Source organism: Bubalus bubalis, chromosome 18, assembly GCF_019923935.1.
Source record: "Bubalus bubalis isolate 160015118507 breed Murrah chromosome 18, NDDB_SH_1, whole genome shotgun sequence".
In the NCBI taxonomy this organism is placed as follows: Eukaryota; Metazoa; Chordata; class Mammalia; order Artiodactyla; family Bovidae; genus Bubalus; species Bubalus bubalis.
The window spans coordinates 22234180-22245546 of record NC_059174.1 but is presented as its reverse complement, the minus strand read 5'-3'; the positions used below and the strand labels follow the sequence as shown (position 1 = coordinate 22245546).

The 11367-nt window shown below is 55.9% G+C and overlaps 1 protein-coding gene and 1 non-coding gene across 5 annotated transcripts; one reads left to right on the top strand and one right to left on the bottom strand.

Moving 5' to 3' along the window:
* The first annotated feature begins 785 nt into the window (after positions 1–785).
* Positions 786–3763, top strand: IRX3 (iroquois homeobox 3). Of its 4 annotated transcripts, none has more exons than XM_044931861.2 (4): positions 786–1708; positions 1878–3030; positions 3160–3226; positions 3420–3763. In XM_044931861.2, the coding sequence occupies exons 1-4, from the start codon at positions 1442–1444 to the stop codon at positions 3505–3507; spliced, it is 1575 nt and encodes a 524-aa protein (XP_044787796.2). In that variant the 5' UTR covers positions 786–1441; the 3' UTR covers positions 3508–3763. The 4 variants fall into 4 exon arrangements, with proteins under 4 accessions (XP_044787796.2, XP_025124462.2, XP_006043116.3 ...); XM_025268677.3 differs by having other exon boundaries at positions 788–1708; positions 1878–2997; XM_006043054.4 differs by having other exon boundaries at positions 788–1708; positions 3669–3763.
* Positions 3764–10733: 6970 nt separating this feature from the next.
* TRNAE-CUC lies at positions 10734–10805 on the bottom strand. Its single transcript has one exon. It is a non-coding gene; the product is annotated as a tRNA-Glu (tRNA).
* Positions 10806–11367: the final 562 nt, after the last annotated feature.

Sequence of the window (11367 nt, the reverse complement as noted above, 5' to 3'; positions counted from 1 at the left end):
TCGCTCCCCAGGATGCCCCGGGTGTCCACTCTGCAGCACCGGCTCTCCCCCACCTCCCCCCGCCCCCCACTCCCCGGCAACGCACGCCATTTCTAAGAAAGGATTCTGCACCCTGACATCGGCGTGGTGTAAACGTGGTTAATTGCAGGATTTAGTCCTCTGGGAAGGGGGCTACCTCGCCTCCCCGCCCCGTCCCGGGCAGTGAGACGGTCCTTGAAGACTCCCTTAAAGCACACGCCCCCACTTCCCTAACGCCTCTTCCACTCCCTCCCTAAGCCGCTGAGAGTGGCCAAGAGTCTAGAGGTGCGAGATGGAAAGCGGGCCGGGACAGAGTAAAGTCTCAGCGCCTGCCCCGGACTAGGGTCTGTCTGGTCCCGACCCAGATCCCACGCGCTGGGGCAGAGGGAGAGGTATCGAGAGGCGAGAAGCTAGAGGGGTGAGCTGACCCAGTACTAACCCCGGTCCCCGCGCCTCCCGCGCCCCCTTCCGCCGCGGGCCAGAGGGGGCGGGAAGGGACTCGCTGCGCCGGGGCTCCCGCCCCCGCCCCGCCCCGCGCGCCTTCTCTGCGGGGTGGGCGGCCTCGCCTGCAGGGCGCCCAGGCGATTGGCGACTCGCGAAGGAGACGCGAGGAAAAGTCGAATAAGAGGGCGCGACGTCAGACCCGAGATTTGGGGAAGGGCGAGGGAGGGGGTGAGGGCGGGGACGGACACACCGACACAGATATGGACACACACCCCCTGCCCCCCACCCCACCCCCCGCGCACGGCACCCCAAGTGTCCACAAGTTTAGGCCGTCTTAACCCAAAGCTCAGAGGCCGGGGGGATGAGAGTGTGGGGAGTGTGGTGTGTGTGTACAGAGAAAATAGATTTTAAAAAGAAAGAGTGACGGGAACAGAAAGGGGAGAGAAAGGAACAGTGAGAAAGGGAAAGACGAGAGAGTTCCGTAGTCCAGGAGCGTGAAAGAGCCCGAAGGAGCGGAAGCGATCCTGGGGGGAAGAGGAGCGCAGAAAGGGGAGGAGAGAGGAAGGGCGAGGAGGGGGAGTGAAAACTAGAGGAGGGCGAAGGAAGCGAGGCGCGACACTGCTCGGGGAGAGGAGGGCAGCGAGAAGCCAGGCGCGGGCAGAGGCAGCTCCGGCGGCGGAGAGGAGGGAGCGCGGCGCAGAGAGGAGGGGCTTGCGGGCCCGTAGAAATGTCAATCAGATTCCGGAGCCCCGGGAATCTCCGCCAATCTGTTCGGACCTGACCTGGCTCCTCGCCGCCGCCGCCGCCGCCGCCGCCCCGGAGCAGATCAATAGGCGAACGCGGAGCGCAGCGCAGCGCGGAAGGCAGCGCGGCCGCAGCCGGGCCCAGCCCCCGATGCGCCCCGGAGCCCGCGGGCGGCGCTGAGCTGGGCGGCCCCGGGGGGCCGGGCCCCCTCTCTGTCCGTGCCCCGCGGGCCACCATGTCCTTCCCCCAGCTCGGATACCAGTACATCCGCCCGCTCTACCCACCCGAGCGCCCGGGGGCCGCCGCCGGCGGTGGCAGCGCTGGGGCCCGGGGCGGCCCGGGAGCCGGCGCCTCGGAGCTGGCTGCCTCGGGGTCCCTGTCCAACGTGCTCTCGTCCGTGTACGGGGCGCCCTACGCCGCGGCGGCAGCCGCAGCCGCAGCCGCCCAAGGCTACGGCGCCTTCCTGCCCTACGCCGCCGAGCTGCCCATCTTCCCTCAGCTGGTAAGTGCCCTGGGAGCCGCGGAAGGGAGGTTAGAGCTGGGGCGCCGGACGAGGTGTGCGCGCTGAGAGTAGACTAGCGAGGCCTGGGCCGGGAGGGTGGAGGCGGCGACGGCCGGGGCTCATCCATGCTCCCTCCGCGCGCGTCCCTTCCTTCTCCATGTGCGTACAGGGCACGCAGTATGAGCTGAAGGACAGCCCCGGGGTGCAGCATACGGCCGCGGCCACCGCGTTTCCGCACCCGCACCCCGCCTTCTACCCATATGGCCAGTACCAGTTCGGGGACCCATCCCGTCCCAAGAACGCCACCCGAGAGAGCACGAGCACGCTCAAGGCCTGGCTCAACGAGCACCGCAAGAACCCCTACCCCACCAAGGGCGAGAAGATCATGCTGGCCATCATCACCAAGATGACCCTCACCCAGGTGTCCACCTGGTTCGCTAACGCGCGCCGGCGCCTCAAGAAGGAGAACAAGATGACCTGGGCGCCCCGCAGCCGCACGGACGAGGAGGGCAACGCTTATGGGAGCGAGCGCGAGGAGGAAGACGAGGAGGAGGATGAAGAAGACAGCAAACGCGAACTGGAGCTGGAGGAGGAGGAGCTCGGGGGGGAGGAGGAGGACACTGGGGGAGAGGGCCTGGCGGACGACGATGAAGACGAGGAGATCGATTTGGAGAACTTAGACGGCGCGGTCGCGGAACCCGAGTTGGCCCTGACAGGGGCGTCGCACAGGGACGGCGACCTCGGCCTGGAACCCATCTCAGACTCCAAGAATAGCGACTCGGACGACAGCTCCGAGGGCTTGGAGGAGCGTCCCCTGCCCGTCCTGAGTCTGGCCCCAGTGCCACCGCCCGTGGCCACCGCTCCGCCATCTCCGCCCTCGCCCCCAGCGGGCCTGGACCCCTGCGCTCCTGCACCGGCGCCCGCCTCGGCCCTGCAAAAACCCAAGATCTGGTCCCTGGCCGAGACAGCCACAAGCCCGGACAACCCGCGCCGCTCGCCTCAGGGCGCGGGGGGTTCTCCCCCCGGGGCAGCGGTAGCGCCCTCGGCCCTGCAGCTCTCTCCGGCCGCCGCCGCCGCGGCCCACAGACTCGTCTCGGCGCCGCTGGGCAAGTTCCCCGCTTGGACCAACCGGCCGTTCCCAGGCCCGCCGCCTGGCCCACGTCCGCACCCGCTCTCCCTGCTGGGCTCGGGCCCGCCACACCTGCTGGGACTTCCCGGAGCCGCGGGCCACCCGGCCGCCGCCGCCGCCGCTGCCTTCGCTCGGCCGGCGGAGCCCGAGGGCGGAACAGGTGACTGCGGCGCGCAGGATTCGGAGGGAGGGGGTGAGTCTGGGGGTCGCGCCCGGGCAGGTCCCTCGCGGGCGCAGAGCGCTTACCACGCCGCGCCCGCCTCCCGCAGCCCGGGACGCCGAGCGCTCTAAAGGCCCTCCTTTTTCTCCCCGCTTCCCGTAGATCGCTGTAGTGCCTTGGAAGTGGAGAAAAAGTTACTCAAGACAGCTTTCCAGCCGGTGCCCAGGCGGTAAGAGACCCCCGAACTGGGGTGGGGGTGTTGGGACTGGCAGGCCGGGGAAGGAAGGAATGCGGAGCAAACTAGGTTTCAGGTCCCTCCACCCCACCCCGCCCCGGGGGAACGCAGCTAGGAAGCGCTTTCACCAGGGGACGAAACACACTCCTCCTTCTTCCCCGCGGGCTCTGAGATGACTCTCCGACAGTCCCAGTCCAGACACCGGGGCTCCGGTGAAGCCCACCTCCTACCAGCCCCAGACCTCGGGTCCTGACGCCTCCCGCCCAATCTTATAGTTAAACTGGAAGACCAGCGTCCACAGCTGGACCTCATTTCACAGTGAGATCTGCCTGCTTCCTTGCCCCCCGGCCTCCACCCTGGGTTGGGTCTCCCAGTCCTAGGGTGCATCGATCTCTCCTAAAAATCTTTCTTTACTACCATCGCCTCTCTCTTGCAGGCCCCAGAACCACCTGGATGCCGCTCTGGTTTTATCGGCTCTCTCCTCATCCTAGATCTTTTTTTAAAAGAAATTTTTAAATCGTTGTAATAATTGTAAAAAAAAAAAATTGCTCTGTATAGTTATGACTTGTAAGCATGTCGGTGTATGAATACCTAAAAAGAAAACTAAAGAAAAAAAAAAGGAATAAAACAAATCCCCCCCCTCAGTCCTCCCCCAGTGGCTTCTGTTCCCCACATTAGCTGAGTTTGTGAGGTTTGTTTGTTCGGTTGGTTTTGGGGGGTGGAGTTTCAGTGAGAATAAGCGCGTCTGACTTTTTTTTTTTTTGTATATACAGAAAAATGTACATATGTGTGAACCAAATTGTACAAGAAAGTATCTATTTTTGGCTAAATAAATGAGCTGTTGCCACTTTGACTATAAACCGCCTGTCTGCCCCGAGAGGGGTCTGCTTGGTGCTTTTTGTTTTGTTTTACCCTCCACCCCCCGCCCATGTTTGAAGAGTCGCCGGAATCAGCAGAAAAGAAGGCGAGGCGAGTCAGGGACAGCAGAAGCGAAGGAGAGGCCGAAGCGGCCGGGCTGGGGGCGCCGCTGGAGAAGAGGCAGTTGGAGAAGTACCCCGGGCGCTCGCAAGAAAGGGCAGAGGAGACAGGTGGGAAACGGGGCAAGATTCCCCTCCAGGAGCCGGGAAACTGGGCCCAGCTCCCAGTTCCACTGAAGCAACCGCGGGGCCTTGGGGCCTTGTCTGATGACACAGCAGAAAGACTCACAAGAAGGATCTGGAAGCCTGCCCCCCATCCTTCCATAGACACAACTAAGGCTTTCTCAGTCTTGTATAAGGGACTGTGCAAGCTCCGTTTCAGACCCCCTTCCAACCACACGGACCCCCAGACACCTCCTTATAGATATATGGATGTGGGGTGGCAGTGAGTGGGGGTGTATGGAGGAGCAGGAAATCCAGGGGTGCACATCCTTTCCCCTTGTTGACACTGCCCAGCCCGCATTATGAGTTGAGGGGTCGGTTCCGCGCGGCATCTGTGCGTCTTGGCACCCCAGTAGGTTTTCCCAAAGTGCCCTGGAAGGGCAGCTTTCTGAGGTCCCTGCGCGGGGAAGGCGGGGGAGCTGCGGTTCGGGTCGATGCAAGGGTCCAACCCGGAGTCCGGCTCCAGGCCGGACATGGGTGGGCGGGCCGGGGGAGGGAGCCGGGAAATTTGGGGCTGGAGCTCCCTCTACAGGACAAAAGGGCCGCTCGGCGCTTGCCTCGGCGGCCTCTCCAGCCAGGCCGTGCGTCTCGTCCCCTCCGCGCCTTCTTTTCTCCCTTGAAGTCAGCCAGCCCTGCCCAACTGTGACTTAAGTTGTAGAGATGCTGGAAGAGTGGCGCCTTGGGATACAAAGTGGGACTATCCTTTTTGCATCTCCCTTCCCACGTGGAGTTGGTAAATGTACAGAGCGGCCAGACACCCTGTGTTTGTCCCCCGCACAGTGGGGCATGTGACAGTCTCTGCGGGTCCCCGGAAGTTTGGGGGAGCCTGCACACTCGAAGTCATGGAACAGGGCGCTGCGTCATATTGTACATCTTAGAGATCCGGTGGAAGCGGAGGGAGTCCAGCAAGGACCCACCCAGGGGGCACAGCCGCCAGTTCTGTGCCCCAGCTGACCCACCTGGAGGCTGGGAGAGCCTGGTGTGGTGGCTCCCCGAGGGCAGGCAGGGAGAGCCGGTCTTCGGCCTTTGGGGCCCACTGTGGGTGTGTGAGACAGAAGCCTATACGCAGCAAAGATGGGACTTGTTCCTCTAGCCTCTAACCCAGAAGAGAGACTTGAGGCTCCTTCCCAGGTGGCAGGCATGGTCTGTGTTTCAACCCTGGTCCTGGACATAGTGCCTCCAGATGTGGAGTCCAGTTCCAGCTGCCTGCGCCTTGAACCTCAGAGGCCAGGGCATACCCGGGCAGAGACCTCTGGTTAACATGAGTGTCTGCACATGGACAAGCCTGATAGCCCCTCGGCTAGTAACTCACAGGCTTCATGGAGCACAGACCAGAGTTCCCCCTCTCTGCATCCTGGGAAACTCTGGGCAGACAATGAGCTTCTCTGCACCTTATTTCTTCACCTGTAAAATGGGACTAGTGACCTGGGAGGGTGGTGGCGAGGATGAGAGACAAAGCATGTCCAGTGCTGGCATGTGGTAGAAGGAGTAAATGGCTCTAGTCTTGTCCTTATATTCCAGAATCTTGATCCCCACTCCTCAAACTCCTGGTAGTATTCTGCCCCACCCTCTCCCATCAGCCATAAAAGTCAGACATCTGAGGACCCAGCTGAACTCAGGGAGAAGGGACACTCTCCAGGCAGGAGGGCAGCAGGGAGAGCAAGTGAGAGCAGAAGTTGGGTGGACAGCCTTTCCACACTGACTGTCCAGCAAGAGACTGAGCCATGCATCCGTCTGTTCAGAGGGAGATGGGCATGGAGAGGCCAGCCTCAGCTTGGAGAGGTCTGGTCTGGTTGCCTGTCGGTTTGGTCAGCATGTCAACCCATCCTATTCTGGGGACATTGGTCCTTGGAGGAGGCCAATCACACCCCCACTGAAAGGGCAGGATACATGATACCAGAGGAGAGTGGAGGTAGACCTGGGAGAGACCCAGGATGTGTTTATCTTGCCTGTCGCAGAGACTACATGGCCACTTCAAATGGCCCCAAGTGTTATTGTTCAGGTATTCAGTCGTGTCTGACTCTTCGAGACCCCATGGACTGTAACCTACCAGGCTCCTCTGTCCAGGGGATTCTCCCAGCAAGAATACCGGAGTGGGTTGCCATTTTCTCCTCCAGGGCATCTTCCCTACCCAGGGATTGAACCTAGGTCTCTCACGTTGTGGGCAAATTCTTTACCATCTGAGCCACGAGGGAAGCCCCAATAGTCCCAAGGTGACCCCAATAAGATAATGTGATCAAGACAGAAAGGAAGCCCACAGGCTTTTCAGTTAATAGGGGGAAGAGGAGACCATTTTTCTGCAACACTTTCATTTCACCAGGAAATAGATTCCCCAGCCTCCTCTCAGGACCTCCTCCCTGAGTTCCCCACCTCATCACTCTCTTTTCAGGGATCCTAGAAACTGCCTCTGTCCCTTATCATCTGGCCCTATGATTTAAAAAGGAAACTAGGGAAGAGAGGGAGAGAAAAACAGAATGAGAATGAGAGAGAGAGAAAATATTTGGGAATCTCATCCTTGGTCCTGATTAAGCTTCAATTAGAAATAAAATATGTCAATCACTCCGCCTGGAAGGAGTTCCTGCTGTCGGGGCTGGTTATGCAAAGCACTGGGAGGTGTGTGGGGATAATCAATTAGGTCAGAGGAAGGAGTAGATGTCACTGCTTCTCTCATTATCTGCATGGAGCTGGAGGTGGGGGTGCTTCGCCGGGCTAGGGAGCCAGAGGAGAATAAAATTATCTCCCTAAGTGATGGCCCACCTCTGGGACCCGCAGGTTCATGGTTTCCAATTGAATTTATTTTGGGGTGGAATGCAGCAAGGAAGAAGCAGGGTTTCCAGTCAGAAGGCAGCATGGAAGGGCCAGGGGGCTTTGGGGAGAGGAACGGTGGAAGGAACCAGCCACTCACCTGCTCCAGAGGAGGAGTGGGGAGAGGGAGGGACCACCTCCTGGGCTGCTGTCCTCTGGGCACCTGGTGACCAGGCAGAGCCAGTGGTCTAACCCAGGCCTCTGTCTTAGGCCTAGGTTCTGGAAGATTAGAGAGAGGGACTGAATGCTTGGGAAGGAATTGGATGTCAGATGCCTTCGCTGGTTCGTTGGCAGTTTCTGTCAGAAATTCACTTTGGGCCTAATTATTTATATCTTTCTAGAAATGTCCTCTGCATCCTGTCGTTTCTGGTTGTATGTACCTTCTACCTCTATCAAATTAAAATGAGCAATTGCGGGTGTGTAAAAATTGCATCTGTGGTTAGAAGCACTTGCAACTTGAGTGGGGGCAAGCTTCATACTCTCTCAAGGTCCCGGGCTTTCATCAGCTGCCACTTGGAAGAGATCGGATTAGATGAATTTGTTCAGAATTTCTTACAAATCCAACATTGGCTAGGATTAGGCACAAATGAAAGAAATGTGGGTTCCCAAGACAATGACAGGGAGGAAAAGGCCCCGTAACCTCTCTAGAAACCACCCCTGGATCCTAATTGGTCACTGTCACCTGGTCCAGCCAGCCTACTTGACCACATTAAAAAATCCATCTATTGTGTCACCAACTTAGCTTTAATGTTGCTGCTGTTCCCCTTTGAACAGAAGCTCCAGCCCCTCTCAAGGCCATCCTGACAGTCTGGATGGAAAATCTCTTCTTGAAGCTGGAAAGCATGAGCACTCAGGGCGAGATACCCGGAAGAGCTCCTAAGAGCAGTCGTCAGCCAGGTGATCCCCCCACTTCCGGGACAGATGGCAATGTCTGGAGACACTTTCAGTGGTCATGATCGGGTAGGGGTGCTGCTAGCATCTCATGGATGGAAACCAGGGAAGGTCCTATAAGGCAAAGTCGGGCTCCCTGCAACGAAGAATCATCCAGTCCAAAATGTCAACAATGCCAAGCTTGAGAAACATATAGTTGAGAGAGGGAAGAGGTGTCTGGGGGCAATCACGGAAGGTATTTTCTCCCAGAAACCACAGCTTTGCGGAGGCAAACATTAACACAGGGCGCGAAGTGGAGTGTTTTTATTCTTTAAAAAAAACTTTTTAGCCCTGGAATGGGGAAGCAGGAGTGAGGGAGGCAAACAGGAAACTATGCCATCCTGGGAAAAAGAAAGGTCAGATTTTCAGCTCAGCCTGGTGCCTGAGGAGCCAGTAGAGGTGGCATTGTCTTGGGCCAGAGGGACAGAGTCAACCCTAAAGAGGACGTGTGCCTGTAAAGTTAGAGCCTTTTCCCCTGGATATTTATATCAGGAGCAGGTTACAGGAATATGGTCACAGCTGAAAGCTTAACTCCTGCCTCCTAATTATTGCCACCTCTTAACTGTTGCCAGTCTTTCCATGCACATAAATGCATTTGTTTATTTACTTGTTTATTTAACCTGGAGTACGTGTGTGTTTGTGTGTGTGTGTGTGTGTGTGTGTGTGTGCACGCGCGTGCATACACGCACCCCATGACGGGGAGCTGGGGCCGATGGAGGCAGGCGGGGTAAGATCTTACTCTGGGGCTGGCCGTCTAGGACAAGAAGGCTGTGATTTCATGGCTTTTGTCCTGCATTCTCTCACTGCTCTGGGCGGCTAACAAGTGGGCCCACAGCCCTCAGGGCCTTTGGAGTGCACTCATCTGAGAGACTGTGCTCTTCTCAGCCGCTCAGATTCATTTTGCCAAAGTTACAGGGCAATTATGGAAATGCGCCCTTTGAAGCTGGGCTGATTTCTCTTTATTTCCTTCTCCCTGACAAAGCAGACCTTCCCTGCCTCTGGTGGGCTTTTTTTTTTTTTCTTCTCCCCCCTCCGTTTCCTTTTCCTCTCTCCTTTTTTTCTGGTAATTATTAGATAGTGGGAGTTTCCAAGGGTAATTTGAAAAAAATCTTTTAAAAGGTGATTTAAAAAAAATATGAAAAGATTAGAAGAAACTTGCTATTATTTAAATGTTGTTGGGGTCTTTTTTTTTTTTTTAATGGGATTTCAATGGCTAGGAGGAAAGAAATGAATTGATGATAGTAAGAGACCCGCCTCTCATGCCCAGATCGGTGTGGGCCAATGACACCGTTGCCAGCCGGACGTCCAGAGTGGGGAGCCAGGCCGGCCATCTGCCTGGGTAGCAGACTGTTCCAGTCACCAGGGGCTCCTGCTAGGGCCCTGGAATCGTAGCTCCACAAACTCAGCAGGACAAGAGCTCTGCTCCTCTCTGCTCACACCTCTGTATGAATAAGAGGCCCGGACCCAACCAAGCTGTGTGTTTTCTGGGCCTTGGACATTATTCATCACTGTAGCATGGAATCTAGAGGCTCTGTGTGAACCAACCCCATTTATCTCTCTCGTCCTATCCCACTTCACTTGACTTGATGCTAGGGTGTGGAGGGAAAGTGTCTGAAGCCAGATGGTGTTCACCTCAGTGCTGGCGAGGCCACTGAAAGGGGGTGAGGGTGGGGGTGGGGGGCTCAGTTTCTATTTTTCAGAGTGGTTTTGAAGTTTTCTTCCTCCATGCTTTGGTTTGCTCCTTCCTTCCTCCCTTCCTGTCTTCAGGGATAAATGGCTCATTATCTGACCACAGACTTCAACAGGAAGTCTCGTCACCTTCAGGAGCCAGGATTGGCCTCCGAGGCCTGTCCAGAGTGGAGGCCATTTCAACTCTCACTTCCGTTACCCTGCTTCAATAAAATACAATCAATTAGATGGAGTGAAGTGTTTATTATTCGATAGGCCCCATGGTAAACACTTTCTGTGCATTTTATTCAATGTTCATCGCCACAGATGAAGACATTTCAGGCTTGGGGGAGGGGGACGGAGTTTAAGAAAATCTTCTGGTAAAGTGAATGATCTTCATGGAGTGAAAAATATCCAAGCAGAATACTCCATATGGCATGCTATTATCTGAATTAAAAGGAAAATATACATTTGTTTGTATAAGAAGCTGGTAAGAGTGGTCGCCTTAAGGAAAGGACCTGGGTGGCTGGGGATCGAGGCCCTGAGGGCTAATTTTCAGTTTCTATCTCCTTGTTCCTTTTGAACAATGTGAATATGTTAGCTCTTCAAAAAGCTTTTTTTGTTTGTTGTTTTTAAATAACTAATATACTTGAGAGAGAGAGAGAGAGAGCAGTTTCTCTGGACCTCACAGTGGAGCTGAGACTCATTCATTCATTCACCAAGCACCCCCAATATTTGTGAAGCAGCAGGGTCAGATGCCCTTGATTCAAATCCCAGTTTCATCACTCCCTAACTGTGTGACCTTGGGCTACTCACTGCACCTCTCTGAACTTTTCTTCCTTTAAAACAGAAAGAAAAATTATAATAATTATAATTTTACCTCCCTCATAGGTTTTATTGTTAATTTTTATTTTATTTCTTTGTTTTTTGGCAGCACTGTGCAGTTTGTGAGATCTTAGTTCCCTGACTGGGGATCGAACCCAGATTTCAGCAGTGAGAGCTCAGAGTCCTAACCACTGGACCACCAGGGAAACCCCCCCTCATTGTTAATAGAGTTAAATGAGTTAATTCACGCTTAGAACAGTGCATCATGCATAATGATTTGCCTCTTGCCTAATACTTACATTACAAATATTATTTTTATTGATGACAACAACAAACCTAGGCAATAGCTATTGTTGTCCCCAGTGTGTGCATAAGGAAACCCAAGCCCAGCCATTTGTTCAACTTGACCAAGTGTTCTGACCCAGACCCTGGGACCCTGATGCCCTTGGGCCTGGCCTGTCTCAGATAGGCCCAGTGCACCAGCTCTCACTGCAGCCCACCCTCTGCATGGAGGGCAGTGCCTGGGAGCAGGGCCTGGGCCTGGGAGCAGATGTGCCAGAGGGGGAAGTTTGCATCTGTCACCTTTGATTTTATCCTTTGAAGTGAGCACAGGACAGGATGAGGGGCTCTGTCTACTCCTTTCATTCCATCTCCAGTCCTGGTAGAACAGGGTTTCCGGGAGAGATCAGACACCAATGGTTTGCTGTAAGAGGCCATCCACATTAGCAGAAGAAAGGCTTGTCCTACTTCCAGGTCTCTAGCACTCAA

Excerpts from the sequence above, each read along its gene's own strand:
- IRX3 (XM_044931861.2), top strand. The coding sequence starts at position 1,442 with ATGTCCTTCCCCCAGCTCGGATACCAGTACATCCGCCCGCTCTACCCA. Across the intron at positions 1,709-1,877 it reads TGCCCATCTTCCCTCAGCTG|GGCACGCAGTATGAGCTGAA; the intron begins GTAAGTGCCCTG and ends ATGTGCGTACAG. Across the intron at positions 3,031-3,159 it reads GCAGGATTCGGAGGGAGGGG|ATCGCTGTAGTGCCTTGGAA; the intron begins GTGAGTCTGGGG and ends CGCTTCCCGTAG.